The sequence below is a fragment of the Pituophis catenifer genome, unplaced genomic scaffold (genome assembly GCF_029215685.1).
Source record: "Pituophis catenifer annectens isolate HBS135680 unplaced genomic scaffold, rPitCat1.0.hap2 SCAF_14, whole genome shotgun sequence".
NCBI lineage: Eukaryota > Metazoa > Chordata > Lepidosauria > Squamata > Colubridae > Pituophis > Pituophis catenifer.
The window spans coordinates 2,714,212-2,737,047 of record NW_027256894.1 but is presented as its reverse complement, the minus strand read 5'-3'; the positions used below and the strand labels follow the sequence as shown (position 1 = coordinate 2,737,047).

Sequence of the window (22,836 nt, the reverse complement as noted above, 5' to 3'; positions counted from 1 at the left end):
GTCCTCCTATTCCCCGTTCTTATTCTGGGGTAGATCTCTTAAGATGATGGGTTGGTCCTGAATCTTCCAGGTTGTTTATTGGTAGTGTTTAATTAACATCTTGTTTCTCAGTATATTGTAGAAATAAACCGTGCAGGAAGAAAACATTGTGTGTGAAACATACATTGAATAGGTAATAGAGAATATAAATTCCTAGCATGATTTTAACCCTGCCTCTTCTGGAGCAGTTATAAACTGGGGAAATTATGGAGAACTTGCTGATCAAAGATATAAGGGAAGGGATCAAAGGATTCTAGGCAACGGCTCTTTGATCCCTGGGACTACCCCCATAAAGGCTGCCGGCTGCCTGCCACCTTTGAAAATCTGAAAATGGGCCAGCTCACGGGTGTCCTTCAGACAGCACAGGACAATGAGCAGCTTTGAAGCGATGAATCCAATCGCTTCTGGGCAACCTGCCCTCTTGGGGATGCTGAAGAACCCTCAGACAGTGCATCTCACATCAGCTTCTGCCCACCTGGTCCTCCTTGCCCTCTTTTCCTGGTCATAGGAGGGGGAACTCATCAGCACAAAGACAGGATGGTTGCACAGTTTTCTAGTACAGATATACAGGTAGTCCCTGACTTACAACCAATTGTTTGGTGACTGATCAAAGTTACGACCACTCCTCACGCTTACAACCATCACAGCATTCCCACGGTTGCATAATCAAAATTCAGGCGCATCGCGACCAGCCATGTATTTATGATGGTTGTGGCATCCCAGGGTTGTGTGATTGCTCCCAGCTGGCTTCTGACAAGCAATGGAGTCAATGGGGAAGACGGGTTCACATAGCGACCATGTGGTTCGTTTAATAATGGCAGTGATTCACTTAACATCCATGGCAACTCCTTCGGGAGTAGGGCAGTATATAAATTTAATAAAATATAAATATAATATAAAAAGGGTCATAAAAGTGGTGGCTCATTCAACAACAGCCCTGCAGAACAATGGAAATTCTGGTTTCAGTTGTTGTAAGTCAAGGACTACCTATACATATGCACGTGTGATAACACTTGGCTATTTTTAAACTTTTTTTTAAAAAAAACCTTTGTATTCCTGAGCTTACCCAGATCTCTCCTCCTTGAAATGGAGAGTTGAGGGTATGAATTTGAAACAAAACCTTCGGGTCTTGGACCCCAGGGACTAATCACCTTTCTTGTCCCCAAATCGGAAGGGCCCCCGCTCTGTTAATTTGCATCACCACCCGGTCTCTTCCTTTAGAGACTCAGTAAAGGCACCTCTCTTTTCTCAGGCTTTTAATAGTTAATTATTTTATTATTCATGTTTTAATTTACTTGTTTTATCGTTGGGTACGTGGCGTGTGATTATGTGTGTGGAGGGCTCTGCTGATTTAAATTGCAACTTGCCTAGAATGTTCATTTCGAGCCAGAACCAAACACGATAATTCTACGGATGTATAGATCAAGTAAATCATACATAATCAAGTAAATAATTAAAATCTGGAGGCCTTGTTTAATCGGCTGCATGTCTGTGTGATCAAAAGCATTAAGGAAAAGGATCAAAGGTGCCTGAGGAATGGCTCTGGCCAGACTTCCTGTGTGTGTCAAAGCCCGGCAAGCCCAAAATCAGCCACTTCCGTCCACTTGGGTCACGTGGCTCCACCCATAGCCGGAGGGCTGTCACATCCACAAATTAAATATTAGGGAGGGAGTTTAAAGTTCAACCTCCTCTTTTTCTCTTCCCCCCCACCCCTCAGATTTTCTGCTCCGTGCTTTGCTTGTTCTGCTTGAGTGCCTTGCTGACGAGGTCTAATAGCAAAATGCCACACCGGGCTCTGGCTGGAGTTTCCCACCTATTAAACATTCTGAACTTGTCCTTTCGCTCAGAGATTGTGCATAATTAATAATTAAACAGCTTCTGTTGTAATGGGTTGACCTCCTTGAACTGTTCATTATTCACAAGGTAGAGGCAATCACTCAAAACACTCCCACCGCCATCAATGCCACCCCGGATGGCGCGTCTCCGCGCTTGTCCTGCCAGTGTTCAGAAGAGTCAGAGGGTTGCGCTGTGCGAGAACTGAGGTTGCCTCCATCATTGGCTCCTCGGGAGGCCTGTGTGGACCTTGGATGGAGACTAGTGTTAGGAGAACCTGCTGTGGGGCTGATTTGGATCCTCACTCCTAATTTGTACATCCCCCAAAAGGTGTTGGAAATTTCTCATTCAGATCTTGCTGGAGCCCAAAATTTCTGCTTGGCCTTCAGCCTTGTCTCCCCTCAGGAGGGTTTCTGAGGAGATGAAGAAGGGAGGAGACAGAGAGACCAGCCTGGCCCAGGATTCTTCAACGAGAGCAGTCAGGAGTTCCTGGGCTCAGTTTGGAGTCTTGAGAGCTGATGAGAAATCTTTCACAAAATGGCTACCATGCGGGGAGAGATGTGGCCATTTGCAAAGTGGCTGCTGTTGGTCCACGAATAATGGTGCACCTGTCCACGAAAACAAGACCCACATGTATGTAGGAAAAATGGACTTCTCAAGCTGCCTCAACCTTCTGCATAGCTCAGGCGATGCAAGTATTCAGTTCAGAGGTCTGGTTGGAAAAACAAGCATCTTATGGGGAAGGAGATCCTAACGAGAAAATTTCTGGAGCTCAGAATTAGCAATAGCAATAGCACTTAGAGTCATATACTGCTTTACAGCCCTCTCTAAAGGCTCTTGCCCCCAACCATCTGGGTCCTCATTTTACTAACCTCGGAAGGATGGAAGGCTGAGTCAACCTTAAGCCTGCTGAGATTCGATCTGCCAAACTGCTGGCAGCCGGTGATCAGCAGAAGTAGCCTGCAGGACTGCACTCTAACCACTGTGCCCCACGGCTCTTAAATCGTGGGGTCCTTGGTGCTCTCTGAGCTTAATTGTTTGCTTGCAGATGTTTCATCATCCGACTGGGTACAAATAGTCCAACTTATGATCATAATTGGGACCAGAATCCCATCACTAAGCAATGCGGTCAAGTGAGTCATGTGACCCAGGACTGATTTTGCCACCCTTTTAATCAGTTTTGAAGGCAATCTGACTTAATGCATTTGCTTGTCAGAAGCCAAGTGGAATCACATGACCCCAGGATGCTGCAACCATCATAAATGCATACTGGTTGCCAAGCCCCCAAGTCACGTGACCACAGGGATGTTGTGATCATCCTAAGTATGAGGATTTGTCGCAAGTCGCTTTTTTCAGCACTGTCATAAATTTAAACATTCGCTACATGAATGGTCATAAATTGAGGACTACTTGTAACATCAGTGTCGAGAGGAGGAGGAGGGTGCTGATGACTTTACTAGTCGGGTCATGAAGTGTCTGCAAGCAAACAACCAATTGAAGGGGCACCAAGGACTCCATGGGGGGAGGCCTTGCCTGGCCTAAGGGGGCAAAGAGATTTCCTAAATGTGGGACCAGTGATTGTCCCCAGATCTTCACTTCCAAATTCCACAGGGGGCTCACATCTGTAAACCCCTCAAATATGCCATATTAACAAGTCTACCTGTTAGGTCTGTTGGAAAGAATATTGTGGAAGGCGACAGTCTCCAACCTTGGCAACTTTAAAACTTGTGAACTTCAACTCCCAGAATTCCTCAGCCAGCTATGGTGGAAGGCAAACACCCACATGCTATGCTGGCCCAGGAATTCTGGGAGTTGAAGTTCACAAGTCATAAAAGGGCCACACTTCCCCATCCCTGATGTTGCCAAGGTCGGAGGCCCTGGGTGGACGGCAAACACCCACAAGCGGCCCTGAAAGTTCCCTTCACGTAATATAGAGGTGGGGAACTATGGACCCTTTATGACTTGCGGACTTCAGCTCCCAGAATTCCTGAGCCAGCATAGCTTGTAGGCGTTTGCCTTCCACCATAGCTGGCTGAGGAATTCTGGGAGTTGAAGTCCACAAGTCATAAAAGGACCATTGTTCCCCATCCCTGATGTAATGGAAGCCCCAACCAAACAGCCTCCGAGGGCCTTCAGTTAAGACGAGGCCTTTTTTGAGCTTTTCTCTATTTGCCCAGCCTTGTGCAATCCACAAAATGTGTGTCAAAGGCAACGCTCCGAATCTTGTCGCCTTGTACTCTTCAGTTACTTTTGATTTAATTGTGTTTTGCTGCAATTTCTGTTTGTTTGAATTGGAGACAAAGCCTTAATAAGAGTTCTAGTTAATTTTCTATCTTGTAATTACCACTCTCATTTTTCTGATAATTGGGCCGTCGCAATTATATGTATATTTACTAATCACTTCAGCAGCTCGGTGGTTGCTTCTTGCCGCCGCCATTGAGAATGACATGCACACACATGTGTTGGCGGAAGAGCTTTGAGCCTCCTCCTCCTCTCTCCTTTTTAAACTCCCCCCCCATTCTCCCCATCGCATCCAAGCCATTTCCCTCGCAACCCTCCCTAATGAACCCCTCACATGCATTTGACACAGTTGTGTGCGAGAGAAATTGTTTGGCTCCCGCCAAATGTTACACGCTCTGAGTTTCTTGCCTGCAGCATTAGAAGGTTGTATGTGATGATAGATGGCTCTCGCAAACGGCCAAAAGAGGCAAAGCACGGCAAGATTAAAATAAGTCATTCCTTTGTTAATTTAAATAGGTGCATGCATCATACTTTGCAGAGCACTCGGGGACAGAGCCGGGTAAGGTGGCGGGGGAAACGGTAGCAAAAGCTGCCGAAAGATATTTTTAATAGCAAATGAGAATAGATGAGAAGCAAAGTCATTTGCAGCTGATTCCTGTTGGATGTGGCTCTCTTGTTCCAACTGTAGGACTAATGAGATGACTGTTAAAGTCCTCCACAGTGCCATTTCATTACATCCTGAGCTGTTAGACTATAAACACTGGCAAGTCTCTCTGTCATTCTGGGGCGGGAGGGGGGCACCGCCGAGCCTCCCCATGTGTGCATCTCCCTTTCACAGAGACCGAGCTCTTCCCCTTGAAATAACGCAGGGACACCTCCCTCCCCCTCGTTGATGGAATATATCTGTGGCTTCTCTTTTTGTTGGGCGGTTGGTTAATTAGCTCGGCTCTCTCTCTCTCTCTCTTTTTTTTTTTTTTAGTTCTTTATACACTCCTGGCTTCTTCTGCTTAAATCTAACAAGATTTGGGATTGCTAAGTGTAAATAAATAGCAACTATGATGGAGGAAGCGAAGGTCAACACAAGAATAATTTCCCAGCTCTTTGTTAATTACAAGACCATTTGGGTGTTACTTAAATAATCATTAATTTCTCATTTACACTTTCGCTACCTTCTTGCCTGCCCCGTGGCTATCATTGTCCGTTTCCGACTTCCCTCTTGGTTGGATTTCTACGTGTGTTTTCCCCACTGTGTAACGCTCATTACTTTTAAATGCAGGGCTTCCTTTTATTTGATTCTGTTTTTTAAAAACATCTTCATTTGTTTGCCGTCAGAGAACGATGGCGCAATTTGACGATTTGGACTCACGCTTCTCTCTTCCTTTTTCTTCCCTCCCTCCCTCCCTCCCTCCCCTGCCCTCTCCCCGTTCCCGTGGCCAAAACTGGCTTGTAGGAATCTCCTGTCCTTCCGGTTGGGGAGTTCTCGGAGCCGTTTGTACACTTCATCACTCAATGGTAAGCTTCGTTTGCAAATGTGCCGTGCCCTCGATGTAAATGATACATGCCATTAACTCCCTGTATCACAGGACCTTATGGCTTCCTCTGAATCCTTCCAGGGCTCCAGGGACCTGGCAGGGCTGGGCCAGCTGGGCCAGCAAAGCTGAGCAAACTGTTTAAATTATGTAAACGTTATTTACACAAAGGGTCATAAAAGTACTTCGGAGGGGGACTTTTTTGCCCCCACCCATAAACAACTGGGAATCTGGGTGCATTCTCGGAGAACCGGTTCCGTGCGTTTCTACAGGCACACAGGCATGTGTTCAAAATCCCTTGGATGAAGATGATAGATCATTGTATTTACCCGTCTATTATTCAAGCATTTCTCTTCTTGCTTAGAAGAATAAGCTTCGCTTTTGAAGGGGGTCTAAACTGCAGCCTCGATTAATTTGTGGGCTTTTTATTTGGAAGAAATTTTACGGGGTCTGTTTTTGGGAGGTTTTCTGATGAGGGTGCATTATTTAAACCACACTGTGGGGCATGTTTTCATTCCTCCAGACAGACTGGCTAATGGTCAGCCAGGAAGGCTCCTTAAATTAAAAAGCACCATTAAAAGGAAGCGGGTCTAGTTTAAAGTCAGAATCTCCTGAGCACCAAAAGGTTAACTTACCATAGCAAAAATACGTTCAGTGCCTTTTTTATGTGGAAAGCTGATAAACAAGTATTTGAAGGCTAAAAGAACAAGCAACTTATGGCCTAAACATGGTGGATGAGAGCTAGAATTACTCTTTTTCTTCTCAAACAAAATAGCATAATTTAGTAGAGGAATGGAAAACAACAAAATCCACACACCAAGCCCTGCACTTACTAAAATGTAATAAGGGCAACCCTGTGTTATACGGAGAAAGACAGCAGTCATACCAGTAAAGTTGCATCACTTTAAAAAACTGAAGGTCTATTCTCTTTTGTGGAAGGGATGGGAGAGAGAAGCATTCAAAGCTATGCCTGAAACCAATAAAAGAAAATTACCCTCAGCACCACACAGAATTGGGCCAGCCGCTTGCAGTACTAATAGGAATATCCCTGTTGAAAAATACTGATGCTGAACAATCAAAATGGATGAAAAAAAACCCTACACACACACACACACACACACACACACATTTTCCTTTGTTCTAATTTTACTTTCCTTTACAAGTAAAGTTTTTGACTGATGTCAGTAGAATTAACTTTGAATGAGGTAACCAAGTGGGAGAAGCATTGGAATAACTGCTGATGACGGAAGCCTCTCCTGGAATATTCCAAAGGGAGGTGTTTTTTTAAAAAAAAAACAGAGAGAGAGAGAAGGAATTAACAGTGCGACTATTGTTAATTGAAATAATAAATACAAGGCTTATGTTTATTATAAGGCCGATCCACTTTGGGGTAGATTAGATTTCTGTAGTAAAGCTGGAACCATGGGTGATCTGTCTTGCTGTACCTTTCCACTTCTACCCAGAGATTAATCAGAAAGCATATTGTTTTTATATTTTTTAATTGAGGCAGGAGGAGGGCTAACCTCCACAGATACGTCCACAGATGTCAGGTGGAGGCATAAATGATAGCACATAATAGCCTCCTTCTCCCATAAGACCCAGCTACTTCGGAATGTCAGATTAAGCGTGTTGCCAAGGTGGCTTAGAACAGCTTGCAAAGAATGCAGCCCTCGGTTGGCTTTGCCGACAAGGGAAGGGACGAGATGCTGCAGATGGGATTGGAAAGGGAACGGGGACGATGGCAGAGTGCAGCCTGGCCGGTTGTACAGGAGGAATTCCGGGAGCTTCACATAATTCTATGGAGATTCTCAGCCATCCATGTTTGTCCCAAAGGTGCTTTTTCAAGAGGCAGCTGGGCTGCCTTCGTTTTTCCTTGAACTTCTGGCTGAAGAACTGAAGAAGCTTCTTGGATGAGAAGCAAAACGTCTTCAAGGAAAAACAAAGACAGTCCAGTTGCCTTTTGAAAAAGCACTTTTGGGACCCCACATAATTTCCAATCTAGTAGCCTTTCAAAAATGGAACTGTACTTTGGAAATTGAGAGGTCCGAACCAAAAAAATCCAGATTCCTTCCAGCTTCTTTCTCTCCTGTCCTCTGTCTGCATGGGGAGAAGAAATAGGCCAGTTCTAGGATTGCTGACTTCACCATTGCAAATCATTCGAAAGCTCAAACTAATAAGGCCCTGTGATGAGATTCCCAAAGGGATTTCTCAAAAAAAAAAAGAAAAGAAAAGAAAGAAAAACCCACAAGAACACCAAAGTTGCAGCCGAAAAAGCTGAAAGTTTGTAGGCCTTTGACAAGCTGGATCAGAGAATAAAGAGTAAACTCAGTGGCAGAAGTGAACAGATTTCCTTTTTGGCTACTCTTTTGGAGGGATTGTTTTTATGAGCTTTTGTTGAGTCACCTTGGATGATCGGGGTTTGCCCCAGGCCTGCTTCCCCAGTTTTTCTTAAGTCCCTGACATGTTCTCAATCAGCATCTAAAATGTGTTACAGCAAATTGAGAAAGAAGATAGCTTGTTCCTTCTTAGCTCATTGAAGCATAAAATATTTTGTTTTCTTTAAAAGACACCATTTGGGGCATGTTTTAAAGCAATCTTTCAACATTCCCCCTTGGTTAATACAATTTGGTTTATGACCGTTGCTCAAGCATCATGAGATATTTAAAAATCTTGGGACATTTCCTAACTTTGTTTTTTTTCTCTCCATGTTGTCAGTATGAGGAAGCAACCAAAAGAACGACCAGCCCCTGAAGAATTAATGGTGAGTCGGTCTGGCTCTACAGCCTCCAAGACATAAACCTCAAAAGTTATATTGATTTATGATACATCCAAGTTTGTTTATTGTCTTTTCCCCATAAGTTAACTAATATCAAATCTAAACTTTGCTTCCAGCACTGGCATCCAGCAGACACTACTGAGATCTCATGATTTCATTAGCATTGTTAATTGTCTTCGGTAAAATTTAAGGGTGGGATCAGACATGCATTAGCAAAACCTTCTTGGAACGTTCTGGCTTTTGGGTCAAAAGAGACTTTCTATCAAGGAGATTATTCAGAGTCCTTCCTTAATTTGGTGAATTATGGTTTTTTTTAAAAAAAATCCAGATTTTGTGTGTGTGTGTGTGTGTATCAACATTAGCATTTGTGATATCCAGTACTCTATACTGGGGGTCTCCAACCTTGGCAACTTGAAGACTTGTGGACTTCAACTCCTAGAATTCTGGAAGTTGAAGTCCACAAGTCTTCAAGTTACCAAGGTTGGAGACCCCTGCTCTATACAGTATTCTTATTGTGAAATGGGTGGGTGGGAGAGCCAGACTTCACCTTGCTAAGATTTCTAAAGAAAGACTGTAATTTCCCCAAGTTTTCTTTGCTTCTCTTTGTTAGTAGCAACATGAAAGATGAACAGGTTTATTTCTCCTGCTTTCTTTAGAATGAGTATTTATTCATTTATTTATTTATTTATTATGGTTATTCAATTTCTATAACACCCAACTTCCAATGACTCTGGGCAGCTCACGAAAAAACATTTTTTAAAAGGATACAATCAGAAACAAAAAATAAGGAATAAAGGCACCTAAAGATCCTAAAAACCTCAATACTCACTTTGTTGGGTACATCATTTATTTGGGTGAGAGGTTTGGGGTACTTTTTATATATCAGAGGAAAACGGAGGAAGGTAGATGCCAAGTTCCCATCAAAGTGAAAGGAGGATGGCCACGATCCGTAAAAATCACGCAACTCATGCTTTGGGTTTGTCTTCTTCAAACAACAGGACCCGTGTTCATATGCCTCACTCACTGCTAAGGGTATGTGTGGAACTGCTTTGGAATCTGTGCTGGGCACAGTAGTGATTGGGAAAGGAAACTGTTGTTGAAGATTTCACTGAATTGATTCCAGTATCGCAGGTGCTGCTTTCTCGGTTCTTTCTTCACGTTAGTGAGACATTTGACCTTGAATCTATTTTTGAAAGCCAGTAATTTCTGTTGATGTTGAAAGAGCATTTAAACAACTCTTGATATACCTAAACGATGTGGGACTTGGTATTTTTCTCCACACCACCCGTTCTATTTCTGAATGCGGTTAGTTGAAGCTGCCTTAATTTGCCTCTTTTTCTTTTCTTTCTTTCTTTTTTTTTTTATTAACTTGAGATGGTTGGAAGGTTCCTGCACTTAGTCACATCCGAGAGAACTTGGAACAGGTTCTAGAGATGGAGATGCATTTACCTTACACAATGTTATTATTCTATGCCTGGGTGGCTTGACTATTAAACCAACAGAATGGGGTTTCATAAAATCCGTAGCTCTTTGTAAATGCATACTTTCTGTGATGCAATAGGCCCGGCACTTATAAATAAAACATCTGCAGATCGCACTTCACAACCCTCAGTATATATCGGTGTGTGTGTTCAGAAGCTATAACGCCACTCCAGGGTGTAAAGCCATAAAGACGGAGGCCAAGGGGTGAGTGCCGATAGGAACAGAGACGCAGAGTTATATATCTTTCCAACTACCTGCCCTGAAGTGCTCGGTTCAACTCATAAGGCAGTATCTTTCCCCCTTTAATAATTAAAAAAAAGCATGACAGCTTCAAAAAAGAGAGTTGGGCTTCTTTTAAGATTTAGTACTTTCTCTCAGGTTGCTTTTTCTCCTTTGAAAGGGGCCTTCTAAAGCAGCTGCTTAGCCAGTGAGGTTGGCCCTTCGGTATTGACGAGATCTCCTGCCCATGGAGGGAAGCCTGGTTGAGGTCTTCTTCGCTTATGGATCTGTGAGTGATCTTGCTTGGCCACACTGCCGTTGGCTTCCTTCTAGGGTGGACTGAGGGTGGTAGATTGATTTTCCAGATTCATCCCGATTTGGTTCTGGTTTTTGCTTACACTGCAGAATTGCAGATGGGGAGCTGGCTACCCTGTTCTGGTGAATGACTTCACAACAGTGATTTTAGGCCCCACCAGTTATATTGGAAGGACATTTTTTTAATGGCCAAAATCTCCTGAGACGGTGGCATTCTCACCTACAGTTTCATGAAGACTTGAAAGATTTCAGACAGATTTTCTTTTTAATCAGGGGAGGGGGAAGGAGCTGAAAAGATGGCCCCTTACACAGCAGCCGTTATTCTTCTAGTCTTTCTTGGTTTCCTCAGGTGAGGAAGCCAAGAATCTGCTGAGGTGTTCAAGTAGCATTTTCATCTTAACCATACAGAACAGAACAGAATAGAATAGATTATGGGATGGGATAGGACAGGACAGAATAGAATGGAATTTTTATTGGCCAAGTGTGATTGGACACACAAGGAATTTGTCTTGGTGCATAAGCTCTCAGTGTATATAAAATAAAAGATATGTGGAACTGCACCAATTTCTCTGTACTGTTTCAAATGTCATCCTGGTGGTGGATTTCTGAAAATCTTTTAGCAAGACAACATGAGGCATTGGCCATCTTTTGGACAGACATGCTGAGTTTTGCCAAGGGGACAGTGAGAGAGAAATGGTTGGGCATAGACCAGTTGGAGCAGAGACCGAAAATTAAGCTACCACAGGTAGCTCTTGACTTAACAATCACAATTGGGACCAGAATTTCGGTCACTAAGGGATTTGGTCATTAAGCAAGTCATGTAACCAGACCTGATTTTTGCTGTGGTCATTAAGTGAATCCAGCATCCCCAATTGACTTTACTTCTCTGGAAAGATCCCAAATTATGAGCACATGACCACAAGACTCTGTAGCCATCATAAATGCAAGCTGGTTGCCAAATGCTTGAATTGCAGTCGCATGACCAGGGGGCTGCTGCAACAGTCGTGTGAAGATGCAGCAAAAGTCACTTTTTCTGAGGCCGTCGTAACTTTGAACCCCTGTTAAATGGTTGCAAATCAAGGAAGTTCCTGGACAAGTCCAGCTCTCTAACTCACTCCTTAGCTATAGAATGAGAAGAAAGCTACAGGCTCTTCTGGCTGCATGGTTACTTTAGAATACTGTCAAACTCCCAACCCCCAGGCCGGATGCGTCACACGCTGGCCACACCCACGCCCGGTTTAGCAAAGTGGGGGGGAAAGTCCCGATACATCACGTGACAACATAAGTTTGATACCCCTGCCATACATCATTTAATAAACCATGGCAGCAAAGTGAATACAGTGATACCTTGGTACTCGACATTAATTGGTTATGGGGAGTTACAAAATACGAATGCCAAACCATGTCACCCTTTGTTTTGGCTGGAAAAAACTTTCTGTCTGTCCTTTTCCCTATATCATCCACCTTCCCAGCGTGGCCGGCTTCCTGTCTGCCCTCTGCGGCCGTCCCCCTCGTCCTCTTGCAGTGCACTGAATACCAAAGAAACTACGAGTACCGGAGCAACATTTTTGCATCAAAATGCATCCAGTACCAAATTCGACAAGTTTTGAAGCCATCGAATACGGAGGTACCACTGTATTGCAGCTTTTCACGCCTCTGTTAGCTAAATCAGGACACATGACTCCAAAATCCAGTTTTGACTGTTATTTATCATCATCTTCTCCAACATCTGTGTGGAATGCTGTCCACCAGGACTGGGCCTCGGTGTAGCAAGACATACACTTGCACAGGTCCACTGAGGAGGCCTTCCACGGGAGAAAAGGATTTGCTTTCTCTGAGAGTGTTGACGCTCAGAGAGAACCTTTCAACAACTTGAATGCAAGGCCCCTCAAAGACTACTCCAAGTGGTGCTCTGTCCCCCTTTTGACTGGAGAGCTGCCTCTGACGTGCGCCTACCAATGTTGTTTCCGTATGTTGATGACGTTGTCACAGCAATAGCTGAAGCGAGCTTTGAATCGGGGTGCATCGCTTCCTTCCTTAGATCCCTCCTTTGCAATACCTTCCGGCGCCATTTCACCTGGCTGCAATGCTTACATCCTTCATAAACTACCGATCGATCCAAGAGAGAGCCTGTTCCTGCCTGCTTACAAAGGGTTGATTTGAAGAGGCAGGAAAAAGATGTCTGTTTATCTGTTGGTCGGAGGGACGCAGCCCTGTACGAGGGGGACGCACGAGAGAGGGACGCACGTGGGACGCCAGGTCATGCGGCGATGCGCTCGGCTTTGGCCACCGTTGATTTTGGCCTCAGTGGCACCATTTTCCCGAAGCTTTCAGTTCCTAAGCTCTATTTAATGGAATCTATGCATAGTAAGTAACCAGGTCAGAGAGAGACAGCCTTCCCCGTTTGAGATCAATCGCTGGCTAATACTTTATCTAGGTCACTTTATTATCTCGTGGCGATGCCGTTCCCATCCACCGCCTCCTTTCGTAAGACACACTTCAGCTGTGGGGAAAGTGTGTTAGCGCATACATATTAAAAACATATACCCATTCTATCTGTATGTAAATGCACAAGGCACAGCTGGATATTGCCAAGGAGTTTGATTTACTAATGGTTATTATCTGTTCTCGCTGTTCAGTGGCAGGGAGAGTTCCAGCAAGCATCCGAACATGGAAATTGTCTCCCAGTAGTGCTAGCCTGCTTTTGAGAATTGTTTAGAAAGGCTGCCTGGCTTGTGGGGCTTTAGCACGACCGTGTTTCTGAAGGGGCTCCGGCAGCCCCTTGCCCAGTCCTCCTTGTGAAGCATGTCCTCTTCCCCGAAAGCAGAGAACGTCCCGGGGAGCTCCTGAAAGCCACCCCTCCACTGGACTGCCCTCCGCCCTAGAACAGAAGGCACTTTGCAGAAAACTGTACCCCCACCCCAGGGAAGCTGGGGGAACCTCGACTTTGTTTATTGGAGCCCCTGCCAAAGGAAATAATGGCCTTGGACCACACTATGTGGATGCTGAGGTTTCTTAACGTCACCCCTCTGCTTCTAGCTGGCTCTTTGGGGAAGGGGGATAAAGAGTCTGTCTGTCTGTCTTTCTAATCAATCTTCTATCATTTATCTATCTATATCATCTATCTTCTGCCTATCCCTCTATTATCTATCATCTATCTCTAGCTAACTATATTCTAGCAATCATCTATCTATCATCTATCTATCTATCTATCTATCTATCTATCTATCTATCTATCTATCTATCATGTATCTATCATCTATTGAATTTCTATGCCACCCATCTCACCAATACAGCCACTCTGGGTAGTTTACAATATAATAAAAGAGTTCAAAAGTGCTAAAAAAATAAAAAATAGAATAAAAAGATTAAAAGTTAAGAACCAAGGCAATGGGCAGCCCCATCAGCCACCCCCAAGGAAGCAGCCCAGGCCAAGCAGCTGTTCCGGAAGGCCAGGGGAGGGGTGTGTGGCTCTCACCTCTGTCTGTCTGCATTCAGAGCCTGCCTGGGTTAACCAGAAATGTCATTTCGGAAGTGATACCAAATGGGCTTTTCATGCTTTCCCCCCTGCACAGATAAAGACAGTGAATGAAGGCAAATAAATGTGTCCCAGGATACAGGATCCAATCTGGATCAGACTACCAGAATGTGGTAGAGAGAAGTTCCCCGAGGATGGGCTCCAGCATGAGTCCAAAAGCTCAGAAGACTAAACCTCTGGTTCTGGTGACCAACCTAGATTGGATCCTGCAGATCTACACAATCTCTACCTCAGGGGTGTCAACGGGCCAGATCTGTCCACGGAGTGCTTAGATCTGGCCCTGGAAACAACGAAGGATCAACCCACAGTGCCTCTGCCAGCAAAAATGGAGCTCCTGAGGGCCACGCATGGTCTTCCCGAGCTCCGTTTTTGCTGGCAGAGGGTTTCAGGAGGTGGTCACAGCCGGAAACGGAGCTCTGGAGCCCCTTTTCCCTGGCAGAGTGCTCAGGATACCACAGGCACCCCCCTGGCTCCTCGAGGTCATCACAACCCTTATACGGCCCTCAATGAAATTGAGTTTGACACCCCTGCTCTACCTTGTGCTCTTCGGCACATTTTGTTTTTTCCTACTTGTTCCTGATTATCTTTCATCTTTTTGACCTGGAAGGCACCTTTGCATCTCCAGCAGTTGGGGCCAACCAGTTGAGACAAAGAGCCTCTGCAGGGCCAGTCAGGACAGACCATGCTCTTCTTTTGATGCTGATGGACTTTGCTGGTGGTGTGTTTGAAACCTCACTGTAAAGAGCCAACTGGAGGGTGGGTGAAGGTTATTCATAAACGTTCATTAAATAGGAAACAGCCTCTCTGAGGCATCCTGGGTGATGATGTCAGGATGCAGGTACCTGTAGCAGAAATTGTCCTTTGCATTAAGTTGCATCATTTACACAATAACATCATTGCACCAATGTCAGAAATTGTCCTGGGGATGTGGGTTGTTTTATGTGAAGTGCATTGTCTTGCGGTCCATCTAATCATAGTTAGGTTGTTGAAATGTCTACAGAGATGGTCAGTCATGCAGGTCATGGTTATACCAAAGGTGTTTTTTCAAGAGGCAACTGGGCTTCCTTTGTTTTTCCTTGAAGACATTTCACGTCTCATCCAAAGAAGCTTCTTCACTTCAGTTCAGAACTGAAGAAGCTTTTTGGATGAGATGTGAAATGTCTTTCAAAGAAAAAAAAGAAAGTCCAGTTGCCTCTTGAAAGTCCAGTTGCCTCTGCTACCTTTAGATAAGAATAAAAGACAGGAAAATGTACAGTATTGGGAATACAGCATTCGATTCAATGTGTTTACTATAAAGTGCAAGTATTTTTAGTTAGGTGACAATCAATTTTTTTTAAAAAAAAATTGCTATTCTTTTTAATGGTTTTTCTATCATGGGATCCCATGTTAGGCAAATACTATTATCTCCCTTAAAGCCACTGGGAGGTCCATGTCGTTTTGTGGCCCATTAGAGAGAGGAAGTAATGGATCTCCTACCTTCCATTAAAAGTTTGTCCTTGCATAAAAGCTGTTGACTAAAACTACAGATAAGCAGTGATGACAACTCATGGGGTTCAAACTCGTAGAAACGCAACTACGTAGTTATAAGGCAGAGGAAATGTAAATAGAATGGAGTTGACTTTCTGGATTGTGAAATCAGAATCAGAATAACAGAGTTGGAAGAGTCCTTGGAGATAATCTAGTCCAACCCCCTGCCCAAGAAGGAGACCCTACACCAGTGATGGCTAACCTTTTTGCCGTCGCGTGCCAAAAGCGGTGGGAGCGGGGGGGTTGCGGGTGCGTGTGCCCACATCCATAATTCAATGCGCCCCGCCCTCCCGTGCATGCTCACATGACCTCCCCGCCCTTCCCACTGCTTTTGGCACACGATGGCACGGTAGGCCCGCTTTCCCCCTCCCCAGGCTCCAGAGGCTTTCTAGGAGCCTGGGGACAGCAAAAACAGTCTTCCCCATCCCCCTGGAGACCTTCCGGAGGCTGGAAACAGCCAGTTTCCCAACTTCCGGTGGGACCGGAAGGCCTGAAAATCAATTGGCTGGTGCGCGCATGCGCGCTGGAGCTGAGCTAGGGCAACACTCGCGTGCCCACCAATATGGCTCCGCGTGCCACCTGTGACACCCGTGCCATAGGTTAGCCATCACGGCCCTACACCATTTCAGTCAAATGGCTGTCCAATCTCTTCTTAAAAGCCTTCAGTGATGGTAGCACTCACAACTTCTGAAGGCAACTTCTGTTCTACTGGTTAATTGTTCCCACTGTCAGGAAATTTCTCCTTAGTTCCAGGTTGCTTCTCTCCTTGATTGGTTTCCATCCATTGCTTCTTGTCCTGCCTGTAGGTTACCTCCCCTTCTTTGTTGCAGCCCCTCAAATATTGAAACACTGCTGTCATATCTCCCCTAGTTCTTCTTTTCATCAGACTAGACCTACCCAATTCCTGCAACCGTTCTTCATGTTTTAGTCTCCAGCCCACTAATCATCTTTGTTGCTCTTCTCTGCACTCTTTCTAGAGTCTCAACAACTTTTTTATATTTGGTGACAAGAAAATAAAAAAGCCACTTTATTAATTTACAAGGCAGTGAATTTGTTTTGCACCTTGCAAAAACAGCTAATCCAATTGCTTGAAAGTCCTCTTGAATACAATAACAGGGATTGGCCAGGAGAAGGGAGGGGGTGTGGTTTTAAAAAGCTATTTATTTATTTATTTATTATTTGTTTATTTATTTATTTATCAAGAGCGTATTAGATAATAATATGGTATTATTAGGTATTAAAGGTATTAATATATATTAATACGTATTAGGTAATAATATGGTAAAGTCTATGTCTGTATGATCAAATTAATGCATGTTAAAAGACAATCATGACTTCTCAATGCCAACCACATGGATGCCACTGTGCAAGGAATCCTCATTCTCTTCCCAGCATTTATGAATTGCCGGTATGGATGGAACATGGACTGTGGAGTTGTAGGTCCAAGAATAACTAGTTGGGGAGGTGCACTCGCACCACCCCACCCCCGCATGCGCTCACGCCCCCGCACGTACCCCATACACCCCGCCTCCCGTGCATGCGCAGCAGAGACCCGATGACCAGCTGGCCGGTGAGAGGCGTTCGTGTATGCGCGGCGGAGCTGAACGGGGGCGAGGACTCGTGTGCCCACAAAGGGGGCACTGCGTGCCACCTGTAGCACTCGTGCCATAGGTTTGCCATCACGGCCCTGGTTCATGGCAGTCTGTCTCACAGACACAGTCTCCTCAGGATAAAATCTAGACGCCACTGTCAAGAGTCGGGTTAGTGTCAGGGGTCCAAGTAGCACACCCAACGGAATCAAAACTCCAAGGCAGAAATATTCCTCAAAGTATAGATTTATTAGGCATGTCATATTGGTGCATCTGGGGAAACCCGACTCTAAACCCTCCCCTCCGGTCTCCCTCCCAGTTAAACGTAAATTTTTCTTTCACCTGCCCATGCAATCCATCACATGGTCCAATCAGGCCACAGGCCACGGGTCAGTTGGTCTCAGATCCCACCTCCTCGCACCTGGTGGGAAAGACCTTGGTTCTCCGGGGAAAGAATTTTATTTTGGCTACAATCCCCCCTCCCGTTCCCACAGCTCGACTCATCTCCGCTGTGGCAGCCCTGAAGGTGCCAGGGGAAAATGGCTGCAGGGCTGACAGCAGCTTCTAAAGCTGGAAGATCTGAACCGATACCCCCAGGCCTCGTTTTGCTTGTGCCTCAGAATCTAGATCTGTTGTCATCTAGAATTAACATTCAGGAGGGAAAAGGAATATAGGTGTGGCTGTGCATGTTTTGCATTGTCCACAAGGTCCGACACATGCAGCTGAATAGCAGCCACAGCTGTGGAATTAGTCCAGTTCTCATTACTGTTGGCTGATTTACCATGTCAGGAGGCTGAACTGATTTCCAGCAAGTGATAAAATTGCCTTCCCCCCCCCCTTGATTCTTTAAAAGAATTACCTTTTTTCCTTGATTCTCCTTAAAAGAAGACGTTTAGGTTACTTAATAGGAGATCAAATATTTTAAAAATCCAGGATTAAAACTCAAAGCAAACAAAAGCAGGAAAATACTCCCTCAACACAGTCAGAATTAACAGGACAGGAATGAGTCAAAACTCCCAGGAGAAGGCATTTCAAAACGTTGATAGTGAAGGTCACCACCACCAGGGAGGCCCTTTATCCTGAAGCCCCCCACCCCACCCCTCGTGCCCCATAATTGTCCTGCCTCTCTCCGAAGGCTGAAAACCGTGCAAATGCACCATCAGGCCCTGTGGGACACTAGACTCCGTGCATGGTTGTGTGAACAGATTTGAGAGTTACAGCAGAGGCTGACAAGATGATGCTTGCTTGTTAATCTAGGACACCATCCACCAGGGACCCTTCCTACACTAGCCCCGCCGAAGCCAGTTGTGTTTGTGTGCCAGTCCCTTCACAATTGGTCTCAGCAGGTAAAAATAGACTTTAAAATAGGTTGAATTGGCAGGAGCTCAGCGACGGAGGGTGAAACACAGGAATTGACGTTTTCTCTTGATGTAATGTGTGAAGGGCCTTGGGCTCCCATTAGGGAATGGGAATTTTGATCACCTTAATTGGACCTTCACAACTGGGAGGCTCCTGGTGCCGGGAAGACCCCCATTCCAGGATCCAGTCCAAGGATGGGCCTGTGCATGGCCATGAAGCATTTTCCATCCTGGGCAGCAGTCATGGGATCCAGTTGTGGGAATTGTCGTCCTTCTCACCATCCCTGCGTACGGAGTTGAGACAATACAGGATCTCCGTGAAGAGCAGCTAGGCAGAAGGCTCCTTAATTGGATTTCCTGATGACTGACAGGGTTTCATTATCACAGGAACTTTCTTTGGTTAGGCTGCCCCATGGATGGGATGTCCCCCTTCCCCCTCCGTGCTCTGCTTTATTCCTCCGAATTCCCGGTGGTGCAATCACAATGGCGAACGAGCCTTTTAGCACCTTCGTTGTCTCCTTCCCTCGTGGCAGCTGGACCCAGCTGGTTGTGAACAAGAGAATGTTCTACCGACAAAGCCCTTTACACACACACACACACTCACTCTCTCTCTTCCCCCCCCCCCCCCGGCCAAACAGTTTCAATCGTTTTAAAAAACACACAAGCACACACACACCCCGCCAAACCTGTTGAGGATTCCAAGTAGCTTGAGATGTGGAAGGAGTGTTAAGTATTTGTAATGGGGAGATGAGGGCCCCAGGGACGCAGGGAGATAAACAACCACAATTAAGGCCAAATCTGCCATAGCAGAATCCAAGCTAACATGTGCCCCCCAGACCGTTTGGGGAGGGGCGGCATTGAGGGTGATAAAGGAATTGATTTCTGTCTTGTTTACACTTTGCCAGCCCCATCTCCATCAACCGGGGAGATAAATATTTCATACATATCCTGATTTTAGTTAATTTTCCCCCTCCCAGATCCTCACAGTGGGTCTGCTTCTCTTCTCACAGTGACCAGGCCAAAGTTTCTTCGGCATTCATACGGAGCGGCTAATTGGCTATGAAGGGCCCCTGTGTTTAAATGGGCTTGACAGGAATTTAAATTTTGTTTCAATCAACCTCCGCCTTTGCAGCTTGCTCCACTGTCTAATTTTTAAATTAAACATCATTTTACATTATTCCTTCTAGATAGACTGGCTTTCAGTTCCTGGTTTGAATGTCCACTACAAGCCCACAGCCACCCTTGGGGTTCATGAAGGCCTTGCCTGCGACTAGTCAGTCGAGAAGGGTCCTTCGGTAGAAGCCCATCGGCCTCTGTGGGATTGAAGTCCGGCTGTGGAACGCCAGCCCCTCTTGTAAACCAGTCACTGCCACGGTTCTGTATTCAGCTCCCTGGGAGTAAAGAAAGGAAAGGGAGGTGCTACCCCTGATCTGGTGGAATTGACCAGGGGCTGAATAGTGAAGAGGTTGGTTGGTTGGTTGGTAGGTAGGTAGCAAGCCAGGAGAGCCGGTGGTAAATGGGTTCATGCAGTAGAAGGTGAGGGTACAGGTAATCCTTGATTTGTAACAGTTCAGTTAGTGACCATTCAAAGTTACAAGATCACTGGAAAAAAGTGACTTACATTTGTCACCCTTACGACTGTTGCAGGATCCCCATGGTCACATCATCAAAATTAAGACAGTTAGCAACTGACTCACATTTATGACGGTTGCAGTGTCCCGGGATCATGTGATCACCTTTTACGACCTTCTGACAAACAAAGTCAATGGGTAAACCAGATTCACTTAACAACCATGTAACTAACTTAACAACTGCCATGATTCACTTAACAACGGCGGCAAGAAAGGTTGTAAAATGGGGCAAAATTCATTTAACAAACGTCTTGCTCAGCAACATGAATTTTGGGCTCAATTGTAGTCGTAAATCGAGGATATCCTGTATTTTCTCCTCCAACAGATCCTCAGTAGTGGGGAAAAGATTTCAGAAGATCCATCCTGGGACTATCCTGTATTCTCGTTGCATTGCAGGAGAATACTGTAACTTCTACCTAAAGCGAAGCCAAGTCACAGATTATCTAGGTCCGTGATGGTGAACCTATGGCATATGTGCCACATGTGGCACGCGGAGCCATATCTGTGGGCACACGAGCATTGCCCTAGCTCAGCTCCAGCGCACATGCACGTACTGGCCACCTGATTTTCAGGCCTTCCGGGCCCACCGGAAGTTAGGAAATGGGCCGTTTCTGGCCTCCGGAGGGCCTCTGGGATGGTGGGGAAGGCCGTTTTCGTCCTCCCCAGGCGCCAAGAAAGCCTCTGGAGTCTGGGGAGGGCAAAAAACGGGCCTACCGGACCCATCGTGCCATCACATGCCAAAAGCAGGGGGAGCGCAGGGGGGGGTCACACGTGCATGCACGGGGGGGGTAGAGCACATTGAATTATGGGTATGGGCATGCACGCGTGCACCCCCCCCTGCAACCCCCACTTTTGGCACGCAACGGCAAAAAGGTTAGCCATCACTGATCTAGGTTGTTTTGTCATGGAAGCCTGACTTTCTAGCTAGCTTTTATTAATGATTTAATTACTTAAGTGAAGAGATAGAGGAGATGTTTATCAGGTTGCAGAGATAGTATGGGGTACAATACTTACAGTAGAGAGAAAGAAAATTCAAAACTTTGAATTGTCGTGTTGAATTTGATTTGGATTTGGATTTGGATTGAATGTGATGATTGAAATGGGCTGCAAATTACAGAATGAAGATTAATTGAGACACATGCAAAACTCTTTATTTAAGGAAATAAAAAACCCAATCTCTAGAAACTGTGTTAAGACAGGGATAATACCACGTGTGCAACAGAATTAGGAATAGTGGTTGACTGAAAACCGCATTGGACCGGATGGTTATCCATGGCTCTGAAAAAGGAGGAATACAACTTTAGGCTGTATCCACCAAAGTATCATTTCCATGTTATTTTCTCAATGTATTCTGCTTTAATCAGACCCTATCTTGAGTATGGTGCCAACTTCTGGCAGTGTTTGTTAAGAAGAATTCAGAGAAATTGAACAGGTTTGGAAAAGGACAGCAAAGATGACCAGGGAATTAGAACATTTGTGGGGAGAACCTGAAGGAGCTCAGAGAAAAGAGGAAAAGATATGATAGCCCACTTGAACTATCTGAAAGGATATTCCATAGAAGCTCAGGGATGGTTGCTCTTGCGCCAGAATGCAGGACATAGAATGATAGATTTAAATTATAGAACAGGTATAGGTAAAGGAGTCCCTGTGGATTTTACTCCGCTAGTCATTGCCAACTCTGGGGCGTGGTGCTCATCTCCGTTTCAAGGTCAATAAGCCAGTGCTGTCCAAAGACATTTCCACGGTCATGTGGCCAGCACAGAGTGCTGTTATCTTCTCACTGAAGTGGTACTTATTTATCTACTTGCATTTACCTGCTATCGAACTGCTGGGTTGGCCAGAGCTGGGACGAGGACAGGAGCTCACCCCATCGCATGGAATTCGGGTCTCGAACCCGGGCTGCCGGCTTTTCAGCCAACAAGCTCAGCATCTTAACCACTGAGCCACCGTGCCATCCCTAAATTACAGAAAGGCAGATCTAATTGAACGTTAGAATATACAGGTGGGCTGCCTTTGACTTGAATGTATTTGAAACAGAGACTGTATAGAGATGCTTTAATTTGGTTTTTGTATTAAGCATAATAGCGTCCAAGACTTAAATCTTTCCTCCTTTCCAGCTCAAGAAATCTGTACTTTTATGCCTTGACCCACAATGCAGACTCTTCCGTATATGAAAAGACTAGTAGATCTTCCAAAATCTTAACAGCGTTTCATGTTTTATTTCCTTCTCCCTCTGCCAATGAATCAGGCACTGGACTCTCAAGAGATTGGAGTATGGTGGTAGATGATGAACTGATTCACACAAACACTTTTGCAACTCTAAACAGTGTTAATCTCTACCTCCATTGCCAGCAACCCAGATGATGAGTAAAATACTTACTCTTGTCCTGGCCCTGTAACAGTGTTGTTGCAATGGTCCAGGTAGACCCCGTTTCTCCTTCACCTGACTCCGTCTAATCTGCCTTGGCAAATTGTAAAGCTGTATTTGACTTATCTGGAAGTAACCTTAAATTGTAATCTTGTAAGGATTCCTGTGCTGTTTCCCTCTCTCCTTCTCCTAATGAGGTTATGACCAAATGCTCATTATAATTGCTTTAGACGCCTTTTAATTTTCAAGCTTATTAATCATAAGAAGAGTTATTTAAAATTGCATAAATTAATCTTAGATTAAAAGCCCATCAAAGTCTCAAAACAATTAAGAATAAGTAGGATTTCCCTGGGGCAGCAAGTTTTATTTTAATAGTGTAGCCAGGTGAATA

At 45.0% G+C, this 22,836-nt stretch overlaps 1 protein-coding gene across 4 annotated transcripts in view; it reads left to right on the top strand.

Annotated features, from left to right (window-relative positions):
• MAP2K5 (mitogen-activated protein kinase kinase 5) overlaps window positions 1-22,836 on the top strand; it is a 161,391-nt gene that overhangs the window by 125,792 nt on the left and 12,763 nt on the right. For all 4 annotated transcript variants that reach the window (XM_070953374.1, XM_070953371.1, XM_070953372.1 and 1 more), the window contains 2 exons: window positions 5,564-5,625; window positions 8,358-8,403. In XM_070953374.1, the coding sequence (XP_070809475.1) occupies window positions 5,564-5,625; window positions 8,358-8,403 (108 nt within the window). The remainder of the gene's footprint in view (window positions 1-5,563; window positions 5,626-8,357; window positions 8,404-22,836) is intronic.